Source organism: Protopterus annectens, chromosome 3.part1 (assembly GCF_019279795.1).
Source record: "Protopterus annectens isolate FY-2018-M chromosome 3.part1, PAN1.0, whole genome shotgun sequence".
In the NCBI taxonomy this organism is placed as follows: Eukaryota; Metazoa; Chordata; order Ceratodontiformes; family Protopteridae; genus Protopterus; species Protopterus annectens.
Genome location: NC_056732.1, coordinates 279185634 through 279212458, shown reverse-complemented (window position 1 = coordinate 279212458; position 26825 = coordinate 279185634). Strand labels below are relative to the sequence as shown.

Genomic DNA, 26825 nt, shown 5'->3' with positions numbered 1-26825 from the left:
TCCGATGCTGAAGAGTCAATCCCTTCAGCATCTCCCCCAGAGGACTACTCTTTTGGGGAAACCTTGCACACCATGGGGGAACATTTCCACTGGGAAGGCCAGGATTACTCTGAATCTAAGAAAAGGCTCCGAGAGTTCCTTTTACTGCCTCAGCACAGACCCCTTGCTATTCCACCAGTGCTAGACATTGTGGATGATGTTTATTCAGAATCTAGCCTTAATCCAGATTCATTACCTCCAGCCCCAGCCAAACCAGACAGATACTACAGAGTCCCCGGCTCTCACAAACTCCTATACAAAAGCCCTGTTGCTGACCCAGACACCATTTCCCAGGGTCCCAAAGGGGTTAAGGTTTATATTGCTAAAAATCCTGTACCCTCTGAAAGGGATTCTAGAGCACTAGACAGATGGGGAAAGAAAGTATACACCTCAACTACTCTAGCCATGAGGGCCTTAAATTGCCAGTTTCACATGCTGAAATATCAGCAATATTTCATGTCTCAATTAAAACAAAAAATGCTCACACATTCAGAGCAGTCTGACTACAGGGAAATGCAGGATTTATTGCATGCAGCAGAACAAGTGGTAAAACATACTTTGCAATGTGGATTTGATTCATTGGAAGCTTCTTGTAGAGCAGCAGTAACAGGGTCTGTCATTCGTAGGCATGCTTGGTTAAAAGAACAAAGTTTACCTGATCATGTTAAAGCAAAGTTATTGGATGCACCTTTACAGCAGGATGTTTTATTTGGTGTGAAAGCAGAAGAGGTTTTAAAGAAAATGGAGGATAAGGCAAAATCTATGCAGACGGTCAAGGATTTTTTACAGGTACAACCCCCTCGTTTTAGCAGAAATTGGCCAACCAAAAATTGGTCCTTTCCAACTTCTGACAGACCTCAGAGGGGCAAATACAGATGCCCAAGGGGCAGAGGTCAGCCACAAGGCTCTTACAAGCCTCGCAATGGGGTGCCACAACCCAGAAAGGAGGAGAAGACAGGCCTCAAACTTTCAGAAAACAATCACAATGACTTACCCCTCAGACTGCCAAGCAAATCCCTCTTGGCAGCTCCCTTGGGAGGAAAACTAGCACTTTTTGTAGGCAATTGGCACATCATCACAAAAGACAAATGGGTTCTAAATATTGTATTTCAAGGATACAGGTTCCACTTTCACACTTTACCAAGGATAAAAGGAATGCCAAATCTGCCACCAAATCAATGGGCAGAGGCTCAAAGCCAAATTACAGCACTCATGGACATGAGAGCCATTCAAGAGGTTCCTATACAGGAGCAAGGACATGGATTTTACTCAAGACTCTTTTTGGTCCCCCGAAAGGACAACGCCTGGAGACCCATTCTGGACCTTTCAATTCTAAACACTTACCTGGAAGTTCCCAAGTTCAAAATGTTGACACTACAACAACTTCTTCCCATGCTGGGCAAGAAAGCTTGGCTAGTAACGCTGGAATTCAAGGAGGCATACCTGCATGTCCCTATCAGACAAAATTGCAGAAGATACCTCAGATTTATAGCAGGTTCAACTCATTGCCAATTCTCTGCACTGCCTTTGGCTTATCTACTGCGCCCAGGGTCTTCACAAAATGCCTGGCACCAGTAATTGCGTACTGCAGACAAAGAGGAATTCAAATATATCCATACCTGGACGACTGCCTTATTCAAGCAGAAAGCAAGGACATTCTTTTAAAACATCTGGCATTTGTAAAAAACCTACTAAGTTGCCTAGGGTACACAGTAAACAAAAAGAAGTCAAAACTAGTGCCCTCACAAGAGATAATATTCCTCGGTGCCAGCTTAAATACAATGGCCCAGATGGCTTATCTCACGCCAGACAAGCAAGGACAACTGACTCAATATTTCAAAATGATGTCAACAAAAACCCAACTCCCCACAAGAAAAATTCTGCAGGCCTTGGGGTTCATGGCATCTTCCATACTACTAATTCCATATGCCAGACTGCATATGAGGAAATTACAATGGTACCTGAAAAGCGTATGGACTCAGCACAGCCACAGCTTGGAAGCAATAATACCACTCATTCCCTGCCTTCAACAGGAGTTTCTATGGTGGGCTGAGGCATCTCACCTCAACAAGGGTCAGCCTTTCTCCTTACCCACAGCCAGGCAGACAATAACAACAGATGCATCGGATTACGCCTGGGGAGCACACATGGCAGGACAGTGTATTCAGGGCAAATGGACTACAGATCAAATGCATCTCCACATCAAACAAAAAGAGATGCTAGCTGTACAAAATGCCCTAACAGCTTTCAAGGACCTCCTACTACCAGGACAACTTCTAATAAAGACGGACAACACCACAGTGATGTGGTATATAAACAAACAAGGGGGCACACATTCTTACCCCCTATGCAGACAAACAATGACCTTGTGGAATACAGCACTGACCTACCAAGTTTAACTACAAGCACAATTCCTGCCAGGAAAGAAAAATACATTGGCAGATAATCTAAGCAGAAATATCATGGACCCTCACGAGTGGAAACTAAATCCACAAGTATTCACAATGATAACTCAAAAATGGGGGAGCCCAGACATAGATCCTTTTTCCTCCCCCCAAAACTACCAACTACGGAAATTTTGCACAAGGACATACCACACACTAGCTTGGAAAGTGGACGCCCTATCATTCAGTTGGAAAACATTAAAAGTGTATGCCTTCCCTCCACTGCCTCTTCTGGCAAAGGTGCTCCTGAAAGCCAGACTAGAGAGGCCACAAATGATACGCATTGCTCCAGACTGGCCACGCCAACACTGGTATCCATTATTAAGGAACATGGCTCAAGGCCCACCATGGATTTTACCTCAAATTCCTCACATGCTGACTCAGCAAAACAATCAGATTCTACACAGCCAGCTCAAGACTTTAAATCTGGCTGCATGGCAGATTACTTAAACAACCAGTCAACACTCCTTTCTAAAGCTGTTATGGATGTCATTTTGGAGGCCAGGAGACCCAGCACCAGGAAAACATACTCAGACAAATGGAAAAGATTCTGCGCCTAGAACCAGGCTAAAGGCCTAAAAAAAAAAAAAAAGAACAACCACATTCAGGATCCAGGAAACTGCAGATTTATTGTCTTCTGGTACCTCGGCTAAAGAAAGCCTTCACAGGAATAATCCATGACAATCAGCAGCATCTTTTTATATTAACTTCAATTAAATAATCAATTGACAAATATAAAAGATTTAAAGAAACATCAACATTTCACCATCAAAACATATTTTAAGGTGAGATTCATCTCCAAATATAAACCCTTAGGTGCAAGAGTGCCAAAGTTTAATATAAACCTACTAAGTAACCTCTGAGAAAAGTTACCATAACACTTAACATCTGGCTTAGCACACCATTATGAACTGTATTAAACTGCTCAGAGATGGGACTCTCCAACCTACAATTCCTCACATCGCCAATAAGTTCCATGATACGTATTTTAATTTGACGTTTGACCATAATACTTTGGTGGTGCACATCCACAACCCACAATATAAACAACCCCACAGGATTTACAATTAAATCCATCAGTTGCAGTGTATTTGAAACCATTAATAAATTCACCTGATAGATTTTTCACCCTAGAACAGACCTTACATTTCCCACACTTAAACATACCAGTATTTTCACTCATAATTTTGGTATTATAATTAAGGTTCAAAAGTTCTTTCAAATTAGGGTATCTTCCATATGAAAAAGTAACTTTAATAACAAATAAATGTCCTATTTCATCACTACAACAAACTATGGGCCACAAAAAATCTACAACATTCTTGAAAGTGTCAGAAAATGGAGAGTATTTTGTTACAAAAAATATTTTCTCATCCATATTGTTACACCTATTCTCCATATATCTTTTAGAAAATTGTACAACACTGCTCCTAACAGAGTCATTTTTATTCCACACTCTAATTTCCCTTTTTTTAATCAAATTTTCAGAATACCCCCTAGCCAAGAGCCTACTCTTTACATCAAAAACTCCTCTAGCAGGAAACAACATTCAGAGGTGTGCTCAAAGGTACGTTTAAACTCACCATATGGGAGAGCTTCAATTAAGTGGGTCGGATGTGCACTACTGGCTTGTAAAAAATTACTGGTTGCTGTTTCCTTCTTAAAAGGTCTAAACTGAACTTTATTCTGGATGTCCACATATAGTTGAATATCAAGAAACTGTACAGCATTCAAATTCACTTTAAAAGTAAATTCCAAACCAAACCTATTACAGTTTAAATTGTCAATAAACTTCCCAAATTCCAAAATATTGCCTCTACAGATGAAAATCAAATCATCAATGTACCTACGATACAAAATAACAGATTTATGAAAAAATTCAAGTGTATACATAAAACTAGTTTCAAAATAGGACATAAACAGAATAGCATATGTAGGGGCAAAATTTGCGCAAAGGTCTAAATCCTCTTGTCCCAAATATTCCTCAGATATTACAATATTTAACTGAGATGCTGGACAAGGGCCTTTCCTTTTCATCTATTAAGATCCACGCTTCAGCTATTTCAGCTCATTACAACATGGATCCTCCTATATTTTCACATCCATTACTAAGACAGTACCTCAGAGGGGCTAAGAACATAAGACTGCCCCGGAGAGCACCAACACCAACTTGGGATCTTAATTTTGTTTTGGAAAGACTTACTCTACCACCCTTCGAACCAACTTTTTCAGCCGAATTACAGTTTTTATCATGGAAAACTGCCCTGCTGTTAGCAATAACTTCAGCACAGAGAATCTCAGAGCTGCAGGCCGTAATGGCAGAGGAACCTTTCATTAATTTTCATCAAGACAGAGTCTCTTTACGAACTAACCCTAACTTTATGCCAAAGGTGGTATCCAGTGTGGCTCTAAACCAAACCATTCATTTACCCACCTTTTATCCAAACCCCCAGAATAAAGGGGAAAGGCTCCTACACTCTTTGGACATTCACAGGCAATTATGTTTCTACTTGGATAAAACAAAGGCTTTCAGAAAATCTGACCAGCTGTTTGTATCCTATGCTGCAGGATCACAAGGAAAGGCTATTTCAAAACAGACCATTTAAAAATGGATAAGACATTGTATCTGCTTCTGCTACACACACCATGAGAAACCTGTACCTGGTAACATTAGACCCCATTCCACCAGGGCTACAGCCACATCAGCAGCCTTCCTCAGAGGGGTACCAACCAAGGATATTCTGGATGCTGCAACTTGGAGTTCAGTGCACACTTTCACCAAGCACTACCACTTACCTCTATACTCAAAAAACAGAGCTGGCTTTGCCACTGCAGTTCTGCAGGGCCTCCTAGCTACTCCAAACCCTGTTTAGTACCAGCTGCCCAGCCTTAGCTTTGGGATTCAACCCAAGTGTGATGACTGCAGCAGTGTAACACGATGAACATAGTACAGTTTTGTACCTAACATAAATGTAGATGTTCGAGTGTATACACCGCTGCAGTCCAGGTTACCCTCCCACCATCCCCTCTTCTTAGCTGGGCATTATCTACACCTCCCTTTCTATACAATCTATATGATGTATTTCTATATGGTGTATTTGCTTATAGCTGTAGCTATTGTTTTCTACTTATGTATGTTTATTTAGGATTATGTATTGCCTTCCTATTTGGGGGCACCTGACATCTGGGGCAAGAAAAACTGAAGAAAATCATGTCAGCTGCCTCTTTTATACCCCTGTCGCACTGATGTCAGGGAAGAAGCGACCACAACTGACGCCGGACCAAGACTTTGGAACTTGGGCTGACTGTGGGACCGTCTGACGGCAGATAACCCAAGTGTGATGACTGCAGCAGTGTATACACTCGAACATCTACATTTATGGTAGGTACAAAACTGTACTTTCTCCTGACAGAGGTTTACAGGTGTCAGTCTGTAAGTAATCTGGTTAACTAAGAACAGAATTTAAAAGCTGTCCCTGATTTTTTTTTCCTCTAATAATATTTACTTGCCATGGAATGCTAAATGCTTTACTGGCTTTCAAAACAGGTAAAACATTTTGCACTTTTTTTTGTTACTGGTAGCACTCCATGCACATCTTAACCAGTTATTGTGCTCTTAACACGAATTCCAAGATTTGCCTCTCAAGCTTTGTTCTTGAGGTAAATTTTGTGGCATCAATGTCTCAAAAACTATCATATGGTTACAATCGGAGACCTGATCATAACCCTCTGTGTTATGCAATGTGCCCATTAATCAGAAATGTGCTCCCTGTGTTTGAATCCTGAGCTGAATCTGAAGAAAGAAACTTTATATTCCAGCTCTTGTTTTTGCTTGTTCTGTTGACAGCTACATGGTTATAAGGCTACATGTCCATGAATAAAATATGTTGTCTTCTTGTAAACCAAGCATAACCTCTCCCATGTTCCTCTAAATATCTTAGAGCAAGAGTTGTGGACAAAACCAAAAATAATGAAAGAACAGAGTCCCATAATCAAGGGCATATTATAGCAATAACCCACGCCTGGGTGTGGGTAATGCTGGATTTACCCACAGTTGGCATGGTTTGGTCCGACATTATTTAAGAAAAGAAACTATTACTTTTCTTAAATAATGGCATAGTATAATGCCTGTTTGCTGCCCTTCCGCAGATGTCTGGCATCCGAGAAAGCAAGATCTCTGTTGCTTTTTTTAGTGTTCGCTATGTTAAATGGGTTTAACATAGTGAGACTTTAAAATAAGCAACGGAGATGTCCGTTGCTTATTTTAAAACTGTCTCGCTATGTTAAACTCATTTAACATAGCGAAAAAGCCACGGAGATCTTGCTTTCTCTTTTTAAAACCTTATGTTAAATGGGTTTAGCATAGACAGCAGATGTCCGTTGCTTATTTTAAATCGCTATGTTAAACCCATTTAACATAGTGATTATACTAATGGGTGACGGACCTTTTCCATTAGTATAACTAATGGATAATTTAAATGTTCCCCTTATAAACTTGGAAAGTTCCTTGAATAAATGTTTTTTCTTTAGTACGCATTTTCTGAAGGATATAAGGTCTGACATTAAAGTGTCATTAGTTAGTGACTTTAATCCTTAATGATTTGTCAGCAGATTAAATATTTTAGGATTAACAGACCAAAAATATGAGATAAGAATCTTGACATTCTGCAAACTTCTTGTCAGTTGAATTGCATGCTCTCATGTGATGTTTTATGTTAAAGAAACACCTTCTTTTTGCGTTTGTTGCTGTTACCTCACATAAGTAATGTGACTTTACACTGTTTTGTCTTTAGTAAGTTTGACAGATCAGCCTTGATGAGAAGATTGCAGTGATTTGTTAAAATGACCTTCTCTTATATGGCACATCTTACCTCCAGTACCCTGACAGGATGTATAATAAAGGGCACTCTACACAAAAATGCTCAGCTATTAAACAGAGTGAGCAGACTAATGAAATTTAGTGGAAGAAAAGGAAAAGCTAGTGGGAGGAATGTTAACACCCTGTTAGCAAACAGTGGCAATAAACCATACTTCATTTTTTTAATTTATGAATTTTGAGACAGCGTAATAATTATAAACAAAATAGGACTTAAATCACAAGCTCAGTTTTATAGTCATTATAATTTTCTTTCTAGATCACAGCTAATGATTTGATTACTTTGATTGCTGTTTAAAGATGACAGCCATATTTTTGATGGATGGACAGTTACTTGAAATGAATGCTCTTAGTTGTCATGCAGTGGAAGCCAGTGACTGGCATTGATACTTGTGATGCACAGAAATCATACTAAATAATTTTATTTATCCATTTTGTAAGGGACTTTAATTGAAATCGTACACATCACTGAAAATATGTTGACAGTCATGTCATCAAGTATGGCAGTGTTTATTTGTTCATTTTTTTTATTTTTTCCAGGTGATATCACAATAAAGAAACAAGTCCGTCACAGAGTTATCATCCAGTTTCCTGCCAATGGTGGCCGTGATTGCCCTGAGACTCTTTATGAGGAAAAGGACTGCGAGACTCCTCCTGTGTGCTATAGCTACAGGTATAGTCTGAATTTAAAGCACTGGAGTATTGTCCCTGCATATGGGTACTGCATGTTTTCACAATATATTTTTCACATTAAAGCTGTTTTATCCTCTCCTTTCCTGACTTTGTAACAATATATTTTCCACATTAAGCTAATTTTGCTTTTCTTGTTTTGATACAGAATGCAATGACATCATGGGGACACAAGAATTTCTGTCTGATATCTTTGCTTATATTTGTCACACTACAACATACATAACTAAGTATCACACCACTTTATTTTAATTCCAGTGCATTTATTAATGGTTTACAAAATGAAGCAAAGTACGCATAGAAAACACATATTTACTTAGCATCACACAGACATAAAGAGACACAGAAAGAAATGTAATTCAATTTATACAGAGTGAGGATTTGCTGCAATCAGTATTTTAGCATAATCTGTCCTGTTGTTAGTTAGATGACTTGGAAGAAAAGGAAGGCTGGAAGAGAGAGGATGGGAAGAAAGTTATCTGTATACTTTGAAGTATCAGCAGCTAGTCTCATATCCAACAACAAAGGTTGTAGAATATGGGCAAACACCCCAAAACACTTTAAAATAGTCAGCAGGAAGTGAGGGAAACATTTTCATGTAACCACAATGAGTATGTTTGTACAACAAGACCAGTAATTAGAAGTATGCCAACAGGATACTTCAGGGAATGCAGAAAGTATCATGGGGCCATGCTCTGCTTCATGTTATTCATTCTTTTCATGGCCTGACCTTGTCAAGAAGAGATTCTCACATAGGGATGGAGAAAGGAGATACTGCTGATAGGAATGACTGCAATCAGGGGTACAGAGAATAGGCAAGTGTGGTCTGGAATTTACTGGAGAAAACTGGCAAAGGAATAAAGGTATTGGGAACAAATAATTAGAGAAGGAAAGGTAATACAATGGGAAGATGACAAGAACTTTACCAGAAAGGCTCATCCAGACTCTGCTACACTTTGCTGTGAAGGAAAGGTTAGTTTGCTGTTATTTTTTTGTATTTCTGTATTGCCTTTCTATATTTTGAATACTGTAGTTTGTTTTCTTTACCTTGTGTTTTGCTTGCATTCTGTTTTAACAGCATATTAAAACTTCAAAAGAGACCACAGCTCTCTCTGTTCTGAGTCAGGCAGAATTTTAATACCACTGTCTTTCTAGTTGCCCGCCTCTTATGTTAATCTGGCCATATATCTCATTTCTCTCTACTTTCACTGGCTTATGTGAGTAATCACAAAACCATCACTTTTGAAATCCCACCCCTTCAATTATTTCAATTTATTGGCCATCCTACAGTATTTCATAGTACCAAAATACAAAAGTAACCACCCCTTTCAGTCCATCTTGCTGTTTTAAAAATAGTAACTCTCCACTAAACCTTAACTTTTTAAACAGGTAAAACTCAAGTTACCTACTTTCATATCTAACTTCTCTAGTGCACACTGCAGAGTGCATTCTTTTCAATCTTACCTTTAAGCATCCCTGTTACTAGCACTTTCTCTAATACCTAAAAGATCATCTCTACTTGACTCCAAGTAGACTTTTCTCTATCTGTTAAACCTAGCACTTGCTCCTACAGTACTTATTACCTTGATACGGCACTCTTATAGATAGCACCCCAAAAGGCAAACCCCATTTCTCGGTCACCCACGTCCCCGGAATCTCTTTTAAAGTTTTTTGTCTAGTCCTTCTAGCATGTCGAGGGATCAGTTGCTAGTGTCCTCTCCTGCTCAGCTGGTGAACCTGGGAATATTGAGGCAATGTTACAATTGCCTCATGTACACAGACAACCCTCTCCTCCTCCCACAAAACACAAATACATGAGAGATGCAACTATACGGCCAAACTGGAGGCTGAGCTCTCTCAACATAGGACTGGCAAGACCAGTCAGGAGGAGAAGGTTACCACACACACTATAGACCCAGTCTCACATAGTACCATCACAACCTCAAATCATACACATAAACACACAAAGACATACTCGGCTCTGATCAAAAATCTACCAAAACAGCAGAGGCCACCAAAGCAGACACCCAAACAACCACCACCTCAGAACACAACACCTGCAACACATAGACCTCACAGTCAGAGTGTCAAACAGTCACAGCCCTTAAGGCCAAACAAAATGCCAGACACACTAGTCATTGGTGACTCCATAGTCAGACACACTGGCGTCCCGCTCACCAGACTGAGTAAGGAGAAGGTCACAGTAAGCTGCCTGTCGGGCGCTAGAATCCGCCACATAACGCAAGCACTCAGGTCTCTCAACAGCAGGTACAAATACGACTCAGTCATTGTCCACGCTGGTGTAAGCGACCTGAGGCGTACCTCCTTGGACTACATGAAAAGAGACATTGAGGAGCTCTCTGATTATGTAGCCCAGGCAGGTATGACCCTGACCTTGAGCAGTATCCTACCTTCACCAAGAATGATGCCACAATACAGAGATAAGATGATCAGCTTTAACAATTGGCTTAAACTCTGGTGTCATTCAAAGGGGATCCAATATCTGTCTGCCTGGGATGACATGCTGGACAAGCCACGCTTCAAGGGCGGCTTACACCTGTCACCCTGGGATTCGGATATTGGCAAAGGCTCTGCCACCCCATAGTGCCTTTTTAGGCAAGGCTCAAATTCTAAACCTACCACCCTAGAACACAAAAAAGGAAAAAAACTAAGGGTAATGCTGCTCAATGCCAGAAGTCTAAATCTCAAAATGCACTTTTCGAGGCCCTTCTCAGTATGGAGAACATCGATGTCTGTGCAGTGACAGAAACCTGGTTCAAGGCTCCTGAGAGCACCCCAGCACTATCAGGTTTTACCTCTTATCATGCGTTCCGGCCCCAAAATCCGGACAATACCAAGAAAGGAGGGGGGGTATCCATATTCATCAGGGACACCCACACCTCAAGACTGGTGGCAACGCACAATGCATCGGAGACCATCCAGGTGCAATTAACCATAGGCAAGACTGCTCTGCAAATTGTAGCATGTTACAGGCCACCCTCACAAACTCAGGAACCTCACATGGCCTTCCTGAAAACACTAGAGGTGATAAATGTATCACCAAACACCATCATACTAGGTGACTTCAATTACCCTAATATAGACTGGGAACACTACTCAAGCCCAAACACCCTAGCCCAAAAGTTCCTGGAATTCATAAACTCAAATGCCATGGAACAACTAGTCACCATCCCCACCAGAGGAGAAAACATACTTGATCTCATCATCATGAACATGGGAGCACAATGTTCAACACCGAAGTATACCCCTCACTGGTGAGATCAGATCACAAACTAATCTCGCTGGAGGTCCTCATCCCACCCCACCTGAAATAAAAGACCACAGTAAAGAACTTCTCGAAGCCGACTTCACACTTCTAAAGACTAGTGTGGTCTCCTTTAAGGCCCCCGAGCTGGCGGAAAACAGTACTCAAGCCGCTGAATCACTTACAAATGCCTTCTACCAGCACCTGCAGGACTGCATGGATAAGGCAATCCCAAGCAAAACAAAGACTCTTTGTACCAAAGGCAAGCGTCCAGTCTGGTGGACCCCAGCCATAAACAAACTCTACAACAAAAGGAGGAAGCTACTACAAGATAGAGCAAAATCCTTAAAAGGTAAGACACCCTTGATCACTATAAGTAAAAAACTAAGAGCTCTCATAAAATCATCCAAAGCAAATTTTGAGAGAAAAATAGCTAAAGACTCAAAAGACAATCATAAGGCCTTCTTTAGCTATGTTAGAAACCTGGGAGGAAACTCCCAGATATGCTCAGAACTAGTTCAAAATGATGTGAAGATTACTGATCCTACAGACATTGCCAACATACTGGCTGACAGGTTCAGTGCAAACTTCTCCCCTCCCCAAAAGGAGAGATATCTATACCAAGCGATTGCAGCCCCCCAAACATCTCCAACGCCCAAGTGAGAACTGCTCTCTCCAAAGCAAAAAAACACAGCATCCATGGGACCTGATGGTGTCCCCGGCTGTGTGCTCCACGAACTCAACGAGGAATTAAACCCACAGCTAGGACAGCTGTTTAATCATAGTCTTACCTCTGGATATGTACCCAGGGAGTGGCGCACTGCAACTGTGGTCCCACTTCACAAAGGCGGTGCCTCCACCGACCCTGGAAATTACCGGCCCATTAGCTTGACAAGCCTTATCTGCAAAGCCATGGAGAGGATCATAATGGACCTCATAAATAAAGACATAGGGAATTTGCAGACTTTGGATCCATCCCAGTTTGGCTTTGTCAAAGGCAGATCATGCCTTCTAAACTTGGTTGACTTTTTCGAAACAGTCAGCAAAGCCATTGATGAGGGAAAGGCAGTCCATACAGCCTACCTCGATCTGGCGAAGGCCTTCGATACAATACCCCACTCGGGTATCATTTAAAAACTCATCAGCTTAAATGTTAACCCATATATCACAAGATGGGTTGCAAACTGGCTGAGTGACAGAACCCACAGGGTCAGAGTTGCTGGTGCCATGTCAGACTCAAAGCCTGTCACAAGTGGTGTACCACAGGGCTCAGTCCTGGGCCCACTCTTGTTTGGCATCTACTTTTCCAGTACAAGCAAACACAGGAGGGTTATGGCTGACAAAGTTTGCAGATGACTGCAAACTGGGCGCCATAGTAAAAAACACATCTGACACAGATATCCTTCAGAAGGGTCTCACAGAAATGGATAACTGGTGCCAGAGCCATGGCCTAAAGTTAAATGCCAAAAAATGCATAGTCATACCCTTCGGAAAAACAAGGTTACCCCTAGCTACCAAATAGGTTGCAATCCACTGAGCACAGAAGAAGTTATCAGGGACCTGGGGACCCAGGTTGATAGTAGTCTATCATTCAACACCCATGTAGCTAAAGTAGTTAGGAAGACCTTCTACATTGCCCACCTTATCATGAAGGGATTCTCATCTAGATCAAGGGAGGTCATAGTCTCCCTATACTCATCACTCATCAGACCAATGATTGAGTACAATGCCCCATTCGGAATGTATCTGACCCGACACTTGCAGCAGCTGGAGAGGCCACAAAAGTTCCTCACCAAAAGGATAAAGGGTCTCAAACATCTGTCCTATGCTGCCCGACTGAAAGAACTCCAGCTCTATTCAGTCGCTTACCGCTTGCTCAGAGGTGACCTTTGCCTAACATACAAGGCCATGTCAAACCCAGATTTGATGAATATGCTTCACCTCAAAAATCTAGATCCGTCAGAGCCACAAGGGCGGAGACTTAAACCTCGACACGGCTATTAATAGGACGTGCTGGAGGGATAGATTCATCACCCAAAGACTCCCTATGCTGTGGAATAAAATCCCGGTATATGTGAGGCAGAGCACCTCGCTGGCCTTGTTCAAGAGAAATCTTGACCAATGGATGGGAGATCGCAGATATACCCCAGGGATTACCTCAGTGTCACTGCTCGACAGAGGCACAGCAAAATAATGGGTATAGTTCCCCATACTAAAGGGGTGGCGTAAGCCACAAAACTATGGGCTAGGCTTGTAAATGCCCTCGGGCATATAGCCTAGTATGAACCTATGAACCTATGAACCTATGAACTCATTTGGATTGCAGGATAGAGGTTGCCTTTTATATCAAGAATTGATGTCAGAGTGTAGGCAAAGAGAAAGAAAAAGGTGAGTCCCACGTGAAAGATCAGCACTGGTACAGTTTTTAGTACAATGTAGAACAAAAGCTGTTGTTAAAAAATGGATAATTAGTAAGGCATGATAACTATGGGAATCAATCAGAGGAGGTTAGAAAGGATTGGGAAGAGAGATTGGATAAAAAATTCACAAAGAATCAACGGGGGATATATGTATGGATCCCAAAATATGCAACAACGTCTAGAAGATTTAGGATCTTCCTTAGAAATGTCTGCATAGGTATTTTTATACCCCATGCAGGCTCCAATAAATCTTCCTTAGGTAGTTTGCAAATGTTGGAGGTGTGATGGGGAAGAAAGAGATAATTGGAAACATACTCTGGAGAGTGTAATGAGTTGGCACACTTTAAATATTCCCTACAAACTACTGCATCAGAAATACCAAGTGAACAATTTGGTGTACATAAGGAAATTATTATTGTTATTATTATTATTATTCATATTTATTATTATTATTATTATTATTATTATTATTATTATTATTATTATTATTATTATTTAGCTGTGATATGGACATAGTAAGACCTTGCTGAGTTTAATTCTTGTGGCTGCCATAAAAGCAATTACTGGAAAATGGAAATCAAAGTCCAAACAAAACTGTACTAGAAGTAGTGAATATAGTAACAGAGATAAAACAACTGGAAACCAAGATCTTTAGAAAAGGGTAAGAGCAAACTACACAGAAAAATGGGCAATTGTGGGAACAATACATGCACAATAATGTTTTTGAGGAAGAATGAGGTTTAAGGGAAGGCAGGAATTGAATGAGCTATGTAATATTTGACTGACAATGACTGGATAGATTATAAGTGATGTATAAAGTTTGCAACTGAAAATATATCAATATAAGTTTGTGTTCATGTATATAAATGTATGATGATCTATGCCATAAGTTTATTTTATTTTTATTTTATTTTACATTTGTTGACTGGGATAGTCCGACTGGATGCATGTCCAGTTTTCAGCGGAGGCCCGGGGAGAAAAGCTCCAAGGGTAAGCAGATACAGCATTACATAATACCAGCATTACATATTACAAACAGACTATTTACAGAGATTACATAAGTAAGCAAGTTAAACAAGTTCCACAGGTTACAGTTAGTCCTGAGCACAAGTCAGGATTAAATTAAATTACACAGTAAACTGGTTAACAGATTTTTACACATTCTAGAGAGAGTTAGCCAGACTTGATACATTGACATAGCCAGTTAAGTGACAAATGTTGTTTGAGTCTAGTTTTAAATTGACCTAAGGTGGAAAGTAAGGTAATATCAGCTGGAAGAGAGTTCCAGGATCTACTTACAGAGTTTGCAAAGAGAGAATCACCGGCTGTGTTATTAATTTTGCTAGCCTGAATTAGTATTTTGTTAGAGGATCGAAGCAGTCTAGGATTGTTATAGGGGGTGATAATATTTTTAAGTGCAGGAGTATTGTCCGGATTATATAGGATTTTATAGGCCATAATCAGTTGGTTATACTGGATTAGGCTAGGTAGTTCAAGCCAACCAAGTTGATTTAGATTGATGCAATGATGTGTTCTAAAAGGCAGCCCAGTGGCAAACCTGGCAATGTGGTTGTAGCAAATTGAGAGTTTGTTAAGGACAGTCTTGTTCAAATTCGAGAGTAGAGGGGATGCATACAGAAGGGTTGAAAGAAGGTGAGAGCGAGCTACGGCAATTTTAGCTGGAGGGGTTAGGAAGGCTTTTATTCTGTAAAGTGACCCTAGTTTTTTATTGATGGTTTTGATAGTTTGGTTAACATTTAGGTCAAATTTGAGATTATTGTCTATGATGACACCTAATAGTTAAGTGATAAGTTAATAAAGATGTTTCTTGTTTAAAAATAAACAGAAAAGATTATTATAGGTTCATAGGTTCATACTAGGCTATCTGCCCTAGGGCATTTATAAGCCTAGCCAGAATGTGTTTGGCTTTCGCCACCCATTTTAAATTTATTTTGCTATGCCCTTTTTCGAGGTTAGTATACTGTGCCTCTGTCTAACAGTGACACAGAAGTGATACCCGGGGTAAACCTACGATCTCCCATCCACTCATCAAGATTCCTCTTGAAGAGAGTCAATGAGGGACTCTGCCTAACCTGGACTGGGATTTTATTCCAGAGTGAAGGGAGCCTCTGGGTTATGAATCTGTCCCTCCAGCATGTCCTATTTATTTCAGTGCTGAGGTTCAAGTCTCTCGAGCGCGTAGCTCGATGGGATTTGGATTTTCTGAGGTGCAGCATGTCCATTAATTCGGGTTGGACATGGCTTTATATGTCAGGCACAGATCGCCTCTGAACAGGCGGTATGCCACTGAGTAGAGCTGGAGTTTCTTTAACCGGGCAGCATATGGCATCTGTTTGAGCCCTTTGATCCTCTTGGTGAGGTACTTTTGGGATCTTTCCAGTTGCTGCAGGTGTCTGGTAAGGTACATCCCAAAGGGCATTGTACTCAATTATGGGCCTGATGAGGGATGAGTAAAGAGGCACGATGACCTCCCTGATCTAGATGTGAATCTCTTCATGATTAGGTGGGCTATATAAAATGTTTTCTAACCACTTTGGCCACGTGGTTGTCAAATGAGAGATTGCTATCAGCTTGGGTCCCCAGGTCCCTAATTACTTCTTCTGTACTTAATGGATTACCACCTATGTGGTCATTTGTGGCACTTTGTTTTGCCAAAGGGATGACTATACACTTTTGGCATTTAGCTTGAGGCCATGGCTCTGGCACCAGTTGTCTGTTTCTATGAGGCCCTTTTGAAGGATGCTTGTGTCGGCTGGAGAGTCGATTATGGCCCAGTTTGCAGTCATCTGCGAACTTGGTCAGCCACAGTCCTTCCATGTTGGCCTGTACCTCCGAGAAATATATACCAAACAAGAGAGGTCCCAGGACTGAGCCTTGTGGGACACCACTTGTAACTGGTTTGGAGTCTGACATGGCTCCAGCAATTCTAACCATGTGGGTTTTGTCCTTGAGCCAGTTTGCAATCCATCTAGTGACATAGGGGTTTATATTTAAGCTGGTGAGCTTATCTATAATGCCAGTGGGGTATTGTATCGAAGGCTTTTGCGAGGTCCAGGTAGGCTGTGTGGACCATCTTCCCCTCGTCAATGGCCTTGGTGACTGTTTCAAAGAAATCAACCACGTTTAAGAGGCAGGATCTGCCCTTAACAAAGCCGAACTGGGTAGGATCCAGTGTTTGTAGGTCCCCAATATCTTTATTTATGAGGTCCATGATGATCCTTTCCATAGCTTTGCAGACCAAGCTAGTCAGGCTTATGGGGCGATAGTTTCCAGGATCCGTTGAGGCACCACCTTTATGGAGAGGGACCACTGTTGCTGTACGCCACTCTTTGGGCACATATCCTGTAGTAAGGCTGAGATTGAACAGTAGTTTTATGTTTGGGTTTAGCTCTTCTTGGAGTTCATGTAGGGCGCAGCCGGACACCATCTGGTCCCATTGATGCTGTGTATTTGCTTTGGAGAGGGCGGCTCTTACCTGAGCATCTGAGATGTCAGGGGGGCAGCACTCTGCTTGGATAGATATTTGCCCTTTTGGTGGGGTGGGGGGGGAGAAGTTTGCGCTGAACCTGTTAGCTAGGATGTTGGCAATGTCTGTGGGTTCGGTGTATTTTTGTCATTTTGGACTAATTCTGAGCATATCTGGGAATTACCACCCAGGTTCCTAACATAACTAAAGAAAGCCTTGTGATTATCCTTAGTGTCCTGTGCAATTTTTCTCTCGAAGCTGGTCTTAGACAATTTTATGTGTGCCCGTAGTTTTTTGCTAATACTGATCAGTGATGCCTTCCCTTTTTGGGATTTTGCTCTATCATTTAGTAGCTTCCTCCTTCTATTGTATAGTTTGTTTATGGCTAGGGTCCACCAGACAGGACGTCTGCCTTTGGAGGATTGGTTCTTGGTTTTATTTGGGATCGCATGATCCATGCATTCCTGAAGGTGTTCATAGAATGCGTTTATAAAGGATTCTGCGGTCTGGGCCATATTTTCCACAGGCCCGGGGGCTTTGAAGGATTCCACCTCAGTTTTGAGGAGTGTGAAATTTGCTTTAGAGAAGTTTTTCACTGTGGTTTTCTGGGCAGGGGGTGGGGTCGGGATGTGAATATCCAGTGAGATTAGTTTATGGTCTGATCTTACCAGTGAGGGATACACTTCTGGTCTGGAGCATAGAGTCCCCATGTTGGTGATTAGGTTCATAGGTTCGTACTAGGCTATCTGCCCTAGGGCATTTATAAGCCTAGCCAGAGTGTGTGTGGCTTTCACCACCCCTTAGGATGAGAATACTATGCCCTTTTAGGGTTTAGTTTACTGTGCCTCTGTCTAGTAGTGACACAGAGATGACCCCCGGGGTAAACCTACGATCTCCCATCCACTCGTCGATATTTCTCTTGAATAGAGTCAGTGAGGGTCTCTGCCTAACATGGACTGGGATTCTGTTCCAGAGTGTAGGGAGCCTCTGGGTTATGAATCTGTCCCTCCAGCACGTCCTATTTATTTCTGTGTTGAGGTTTAAGTCTCTTGTTCTAGTGGCTCTGATGGATTTGGATTTTTTGAGGTGGAGCATGTCCATTAATTCCGGCTTGGACATGGCCTTGTACGTCAGGCACAGATCACCTCTGAGTAGGCGGTATGCGACTGAATAGAGCTGGAGTTTTTTCAGTCGGGCAGCATATGACATATGTTTAAGACCCTTTATCCTCTTGGTGAGGAACTTTTGGGGTCTTTCCAACTGCTGCAGGTGTCGGGTGATATACATCCCAAATGGGGCATTGTACTCAATCATTGGCCTGATAAGAGAGTACAGGGGCACAATGACCTCTCTTGATCTAGATGTGAAACCCTTCATGATAGGGTGGGCAATATAGAAGGTCTTCCTAACCACTTTGGCAATGTGAGTGTCAAATGAGAGGTTACTGTCAACCTGGGTCCCCAGGTCCCTGATTACCTCTTCCGTACTTAATGGATTACCACCTATGTGGTAATTTGTCGGTACCTTGTTTTTCCCAAAGGGTATGACTATACATTTTTTGGCATTCAGCTTAAGGCCATGGCTCTGGCAACAATTATCCATTTCTAAGAGGCCTCTCTGAAGGATGTTTGTGTCCACTGGAGTATCAATTATGGCGCCCAGTTTGCAGTCATCTGCGAACTTTGTCAGCCACAATCCTCCTATGTTTGCCTGTACCTCGGAAAAATAAATGCCGAACAAGAGGGGTCCCAGGACTGAGCCCTGTGGGACACCGCTTGTGACTGGCTTAGAGTCTGACATAGCTCCAGCAACTCTGACCCTGTGGGTTCTGTCCTTGAGCCAGTTTGCAACCCATCTTGTGACATATGGGTTTACATTTAAGCTGGTGAGTTTGTCTATGATGCCGGAGTGGGGTATTTTGTCAAAGGCTTTTGCAAGGTCAAGGTAGGCTGTGTGAACTGCCTTACCCTCATCAATGGCCTTAGTGACTGTTTCAAAAAAGTCCGATCTCTGGAAACACACAGGACTATTAAAAATAACGCTCTTTATTTGACGAATCACGTTTTCGCTCCTGCACCTGCAAGAGCTTCCTCAGCACAAAACAATTTGTAGCATAAAGGCATCTGTTTTATACAAAATTATGCCATGATGTCACTTCCTTTTGTGTTTTTAAAAAGACAGAATATAAAAGAAGAAACAGAATAAAAACAGCATTTTTAACATGTCGCTTCATACTAATACAAATACCTTCTATACTTTGACAATGAAAACATATGTACAAGCTGATAAGCATGCTCACATATGTCCCAACCATAAAATATGTATATTTAAATACATTCTCAATAAAATACATCATATTACATATACTGCTTATACTGCAGAGCACTAAAGAAGGTGGTACCTAAAATACCAAATATCTGTAAGTCCCCCTAAATATAATGTTAGGTTATCTCAGATAACTTTTATATTTCAAGATGACTGAAATATTACAAGATTCATTTAATCCAGGGTAAGTAAAGGCATCTAGGCCTATTTGCCACTCTAGCTCTCTCATCTCAAGCATCAAATCTTGAGGTCCGCCCCTGACTCCATTATTGACCTGTTCAATCCCCATAAACTGGAAGCTGTGACCTATGTTATTAATAATATGTTTTGACAAAGCATTGTCCATTTTTTTGTTGCTTATAGCATATAAATGTTGGTAAATTCGGTCACTAAGTTTCCGTGTAGTTTTGCCTACATAGAAGCAGGGGCAGCAGACACAAAAGGCAATATAGACCACTGATTTTGTAGTACAATTAATTCTTGAGAAGATGGTATATTTCCTATCTCTGATGACAAATGTACTACCGACTTTCAGGTAATTACACCTATTACAGAACCCACAGATGACAGTGCCCGTTTGTCTACTAGGGAAAGTAGATGTACCTGGTCTCTGTAGTAATTCTTTCAAATTACTCCCTCGTTTAAAAACTACGAGGGGGTAAGGTCCCAGCTTCTGAAGAAGCATAGGGTTATTGAAAATGAAGTACCAATTTTTCTTTATAATATTCCATATCGACCCAATATGCCTATTAAAAGTTAAAACAAGGCAATAAACAATAATGGAGTCAGGGGCGGACCTCAAGATTTGATGCTTGAGATGAGAGAGCTAGAGTGGCAAATAGGCCTAGATGCCTTTACTTACCCTGGATTAAATGAATCTTGTAATATTTCAGTCATCTTGAAATATAAAAGTTATCTGAGATAACCTAACATTATATTTAGGGGGACTTACAGATATTTGGTATTTTAGGTACCACCTTCTTTAGTGCTCTGCAGCATAAGCAGTATATGTAATATGATGTATTTATTGAACATGTATTTAAATATACATATTTTATGTTTGCGACATATGGGAACATGCTTATCAGCCTGTACATATGTTTTCATTGTCATAGTATAGAAGGTATTTGTATTAGTATGAAGCGACATGTTAAAAATGCTGTTTTTTATTCTGTTTTTTCTTTTATATTCTGTCTTTTTAAAAACATAAAAGGAAGTGACATCATGGCATAATTTTGTATAAAACAGATGCCTTTATGCTACAAATTGTTTTGTGCTGAGGAAGCTCTTGCAGGTGCAGGAGCGAAAACGTGATTCGTCAAATAAAGAGCGTTATTTTTAATAGTCCTGTGTGTTTCCAGAGATCGGATTTACTAGTGTTTGTGGTATCCTGTGTGTTTTGTTTCAAAAAAGTCGACCAAGTTCAAAAGGCAGGATCTGCCCTTGATAAAGCCAATTTGGGTAGGATCCAATGTCTGTAGGTCCCCAATGTCTTTGTTTATGAGTTCCATAATGATCCTCTCCATAGCTTTGCAGACCAGGCTCGTCAAGCTTATGGGGCGGTAATTTCCAGGGTCCGTAGAAGCACCGCCTTTGTGAAGTGGGACCACTGTTGCCGTACGCCACTCTTTGGGTATGTATCCTGTAGTAAGGCTAAGATTAAACAGCAGCCTTATGTGTGGGTTTAGTTCCTCTTGGAGTTCATGTAGCACACAGCCTGGGACACCATCCGGTCCCATTGATGCTGTGTTTTTAGCTTTAGAAAGGGCTCTCACCTGGGCATCTGAGATGTTAGGGAGGCTACACTCTGCTGGGATAGTTATTTCTCCTTTTGGGGGAGGGGAAGAAATTTGCACTGAACCTGTCTGCCAGAATGTTGGCAATGTCAGTGGGTTCAGTGTATTTTGTGTCATTTTGGACTAACTCTGAGCATATCTGGGAGTTTCCACCCAGGTTTCTAACATAGCTAAAGAAGGCCTTGTGATTGTCTTTTGTGTCTTTTGCGATTTTTCTCTCAAAGTTGTCCTTGGATGATTTTATGAGTGATCGTAGTTTTTTGCTAGTACTGATCAGAGATGCCTTACCTTTTAGGGATTTTGCTCTGTCATGTAGTAGCTTCCTCCTCCTGTTGTAGAGTTTGTTTATGGCTGGGGTCCACCAGACTGGGTGCCTGCCTTTGGGGGAATGGGTCTTGGTTTTATTTGGGATTGCATGATCCATGCATTCTTGAAGGTGCCCATAGAAGGCATTTGCAAAGGATTCAGCAGTGTGGGTTGTGGTTTCATCTGGCCCAGGGGCCTTGAAGGATACCACTTCAGTCTTAAGAAGTGTGAAGTTGGCTTTTGAGAAGTTCTTCACTGTGGTCTTTTGTGCAGGGGGCGGGATGTGGATTTCCAGTGAGATTAATTTATGGTCTGATCTTACCAAAGAGGGATATACTTCCGGTGTGGAGCATTTTGTCCCCATGTTTGTGATGATCAGGTCTAGTATATTGTCTCCTCTTGTGGGAATGGTGACTAGTTGTTCCATTGCATTTGAGTTTATGAATTCTAGGAACCTTTGGGCTAGGGTGTTGGGGCTTGAGTAATGTTCCCAGTCTATGTTTGGGTAGTTGAAGTCTCCCAAAATGATGGTATTTGGAGAGACATTCATACTCTCCAGTGTCTTCGGAAGGCTGTGTGGGGTTCCTGAGTTTGAGAGGGTGGTCTGTAGCATGCTACAAACTGTAAGGCAGTTTTGCCTATGGTTAGTTGCACCTGGATAGTCTCCGATGCTTCGTGCGTTGCCACTAACCTGGAGGTGTGGGTATCTTTGATGAAAATGGATACTCCCCCTCCTCTTGTGGTTCAGTCCAAGTTTTGGGGCTGGAAAGCATGATATGAGGTAAAACCTGATAGTGCTGGTGTGCTCTCAGGAGCCTTGAACCAGGTTTCAGTCACTGCACAGACATTGATGTTCTCCATACTGAGAAGGGCTTTGAGGGCATGCATCTTGAGGTTTAGACTTCTGGCATTGAGCAGCATTACCCTTAGTTTTTTTCCACTTGTGTTTTCTAGGGAGGTAGGTTTGTCATTTGAGCTTTGCCTAAAAAAGGCACTATGGGGGTGGCAAGAGCCTTGGCCAATATCCGGAAGACCAGGGGTGACAGGTGCAAATCATCCCTTGCGAAGCAGCGTGGCTTGTCAAGCATGTCATCCCAAGCAGACATTGGATCCCCTTAGAATGACACCAGTAATTAAGCCAATTGTTAAAACTGATCATTTTGTCTTTGTACTGTGGCACATTCTTGGTGAGGGTAAGATGCTGTCCAGGGTCAGGGTCATACCAGCCTGGGCTACATAATCAGAGAGCTCCTCTATGTCTCTTTTCATGTAGTCCAGGGAGGTACGTCTCAGGTTGTTCACACCGGCATGTACAATGACTGAGTCATATTTGTACTTGCTGTGGAGTGACCTGAGTGCTTGTGTTATGTGGCGGATTCTAGCTCCCGACAGGCAGCTTACTGTGACCTTTTTCTTGTTCAGTCTGGTGAGCGGGACGTCAGTGTGTCTGTCTATGGAGTCACCTATTACAAGTGTGTCTGGCATGTTATTTGGCCTTAAGGGCTGTGACTGTTTAGCACACTGACTTTGTGAACTATGTATTGCATGTGCTATGCCTTGAGGTGGTGGTTGCTTGGGTGTCTGCTTTGGAGGCCTCTGTTGTTTTGGTAGATTTTTAATCAGTGCCTCCGCGTATGTTTTTGTGTGTTTATGTGCTTGGTTTGGAGTTGTGATAGTTCTATGTGAGACGGTTTGTGGTGTGCGTGGTTACCTTCTCCTCCTGACTGGTCTTGCCAGTACTGATTTGAGAGAGCTCAGCCTCCAGCTTGGCTATATAGTTGCATCTCTCGCATATATTTGTATTTGTTGGGAGGAGGAGAGGGTTGTCTGTGTACATGAGGCAATTGTAACATTGCCTCAAGATTCCCAGATTCACCAGCTGAACAGGAGAGGACGCCAGCAACTGACCCTTCGACATGCTAGAAATAGTAAAAAAGATTGCTGTGTAACTGAGTCAGAAAGGACCTATAGGGAAATGGGTACTCAACAGAATTTAGGTGAATGAAGTACTTTCTTTTGTTTAAGAGTGCTTTACCTGTGTAAAAAATGCTTTAGGAGCAAGTGCTGAGCTTTTCAGATAGAGTATAGGCTGTTTAGATTGCAAGTAGAACAGTTCTAAGGGAAAAACTGAACAGCAGACTTGGCGGAGCCAGAAAAAGTTTAACCAAGTTTAACCTTGTATAACCGGCACTGCGCTATGTGCACGACCGCGCAAAGCCATGCAAAAGCGGATTTTAAGCAGTGAACTACAAAAGAGCTAGGAATGGTCCCAAACAACCAATTACTACAGCTTGTTGTGCTGAGGTCACTTCCCCCAAGGACAGGTAGGCTGCTCAAGGCTCCCCACTCCCACTGGTGAGCAAAGAAACTTCCCTCTATCCAAGTAAGGTAGTGGACAACACAGGAACTACACCACAGCCCAGAATACAGCAATGCCTGTATACTGGTCTAAACTAGTCGAGGAAGGCGGGAAAACAAGGATTATTTTTTTTGTTTTTTTGGTAGAAACACACAGAAAATGCAGAGACAGTGATAAATTAGTTACACAGGCTAGCACACTTTAGTGGGCAGCCTCCACAGTTAAATTAAACAAACAAACAAGCAAACTTTCGATCAAATTTGACTAAATGTAACTTTAAGTGCAGATTTTAAAATAAATGCAGTAATCAGTAAAAAACAGTTCAGGCTAGTTCAAAGTAAGCAACAGAAGCTATTTCCAGTGAAAAAAAGCAAAGATACTTAAATCCAGAAGGTAGTCTTTTGAGTTCCTTGCTGCTAGGACCACTCTGTAAACCCACGTGGAGCTTGTCTGAGCAGTATAGCCAGAAAAAAATGCCCAGAGGCGGATTTTAAGCAGTGAACTACAAAAGAGCTAGGAATGGTCCCAAACAACCAATTATTACAGCTTCTTGTGCTGAGGTCACTTCCCCCAAGGACAGGTAGGCTGCTCAAGGCTCCCCACTCCCACTGGTGAGCAAAGAAACTTCCTTCTATCCAAGTAAGGTAATGGACAACACAGGAACTACACCACAGCCCAGAATACAGCAATGCCTGTATACTAGTCTAAACTAGTCGAGGAAGGCGGGAAAACAAGGATTATTTTTTTGTTTTTTTGGTAGAAACACACAGAAAATGTAGAGACAGTGATAAATTAGTTACACAGGCTAGCACACTTTAGTGGGCAGCCTCCACAGTTAAATTAAACAAACAAACAAGCAAACTTTCAATCAAATTCGACTAAATGTAACTTTAAGTGCAGATTTTAAAATAAATGCAGTAATCAGTAAAAAAAACAGTTCAGGCTAGTTCAAAGTAAGCAACAGAAGCTATTTCCAGTGGAAAAAAGCAAAGATACTTAAATCCAGAAGGTAGTCGCTTTTTCGAGTTCCTTGCTGCTAGGACCACTCTGTAAACCCACGTGGAGCTTGTCTGAGCAGTATAGCCAGAAAAAAATGCCCAGAGGCGGATTTTAAGCAGTGAACTACAAAAGAGCTAGGAATGGTCCCAAACAACCAATTATTACAGCTTCTTGTGCTGAGGTCACTTCCCCCAAGGACAGGTAAGCTGCTCAAGGCTCCCCACTCCCACTGGTGAGCAAAGAAACTTCCTTCTATCCAAGTAAGGTAATGGACAACACAGGAACTACACCACAGCCCAGAATACAGCAATGCCTGCATACTGGTCTAAACTAGTCGAGGAAGGCGGGAAAACAAGGATTATTTTTTTGTTTTTTTGGTAGAAACACACAGAAAATGCAGAGACAGTGATAAATTAGTTACACAGGCTAGCACACTTTAGTGGGCAGCCTCCACAGTTAAATTAAACAAACAAACAAGCAAACTTTCGATCAAATTCGATGATCAGGTCCAGTATGTTTTCCCCTCTTGTGGGAGTGGTAACAAGTTGTTCCATAGCATTTGAGTTTATAAATTCTAGGAACCTTTAGGCTAGGGTGTTGGAGCTAGAGTAATGCTCCCAGTCTATGTTTGGGTAGTTGAAGTTGCCCAATATAATGGTGTTTGGAGAGACCTTCATATTTTCCAGTGTTTTCAGGAAGGCCGAGTGGGGTTCCTGGGTTTGGGAGGGTGGTCTGTAGCAGGCTATAAACTGGAGGGCAGTTTTACCCACTGTTAGTTGAACATGGATAGTCTCTGATGCTTCGTGCTTTGCCACCAACCTGGAGGTGTGGGTATCTTTGATGAATATCAATACTCCCCCTCCTTTTGTGGTTCGGTCCAAGTTTTAGGGCCGAAAAGCATGGTATGAGGTATAACCTGGTAGTGCTGGGGTGCTCTCGGGAGCCCTGAACCAGGTTTCTGTTACTGCACAGATATCGATGTTCTCCATGCTAAGGAGAGTTTAAGTGCGTGCATCTTGAGGTTTAGACTTCTGGCGTTGAGTAGCATTACTCTTAGTTTCTTATCCCTTGTGATACCTATGGAGGTGGGTTTGTCTTTTGAGCCTTGCCTAAAAGGCACTATGGGGTAGCAAAGCCTTTGCCAATATCCGAAAGCCCAGGGATGACAGGTGCAAGCCGTCCCTAGCAGCATCGTGGCTTGTCGAGCATATCATCCCAAGCTGACAGGCATTGGATCCCCTTTGAATGACACCAGTACTTAAGCCAATTGTTGAAATTGATCATCTTGTCTTCATATTGTGGCATCATTCTTGGTGAGGGTAAGATGCTACTCAAGGTCAGGGTCATACCGGCCTGGGCTACATGCTCAGAGAGCTCCTTTACGTCTCTTTTCATGTAGTCCAGGGATGTACATCTCAGGTCATTCACACCAGCATGGACAATGACTGAGTCATATTTGTACTTGCCTTGGAGTGACCTGAGTGCTTGTGTTATGTGGCGGATCCTAGCACCCGACAGGCTGCTCACCGTGACCCTCTCCTTGTTCAGCCTGGTGAGCAGGACGTCAGTGTGCCTGACGATAGAGTCACCTATTACAAGTGTATCAGGTGTGTTGTTTAGTCTTAAGGGCTGTGACTGTTTGGCACACTGGCTTTGTGAGATATGTGTTGCACGTGTTTTGTTTTGGGGTAGCGGCTGCTTGGGTGTCTGCTTTGGAGGTCTCTGCTGCTTCGGCAGATCTTTATTTAGAGCCTCCAGTATGTTTTTGTGTGATTATGTGTTTGGTTTGCTGTCGTGGTGGGTCTATGTGAGACTGGAA

The 26825-nt window shown here is 41.9% G+C and overlaps 1 protein-coding gene across 4 annotated transcripts in view; it reads left to right on the top strand.

Moving 5' to 3' along the window:
* The window catches only part of THSD7A (thrombospondin type 1 domain containing 7A), a 2877792-nt gene that overhangs the window by 2013494 nt on the left and 837473 nt on the right, over window positions 1-26825 (top strand). For all 4 annotated transcript variants that reach the window (XM_044066751.1, XM_044066750.1, XM_044066748.1 and 1 more), the window contains one exon: window positions 7900-8032. In XM_044066751.1, the coding sequence (XP_043922686.1) occupies window positions 7900-8032 (133 nt within the window). The remainder of the gene's footprint in view (window positions 1-7899; window positions 8033-26825) is intronic.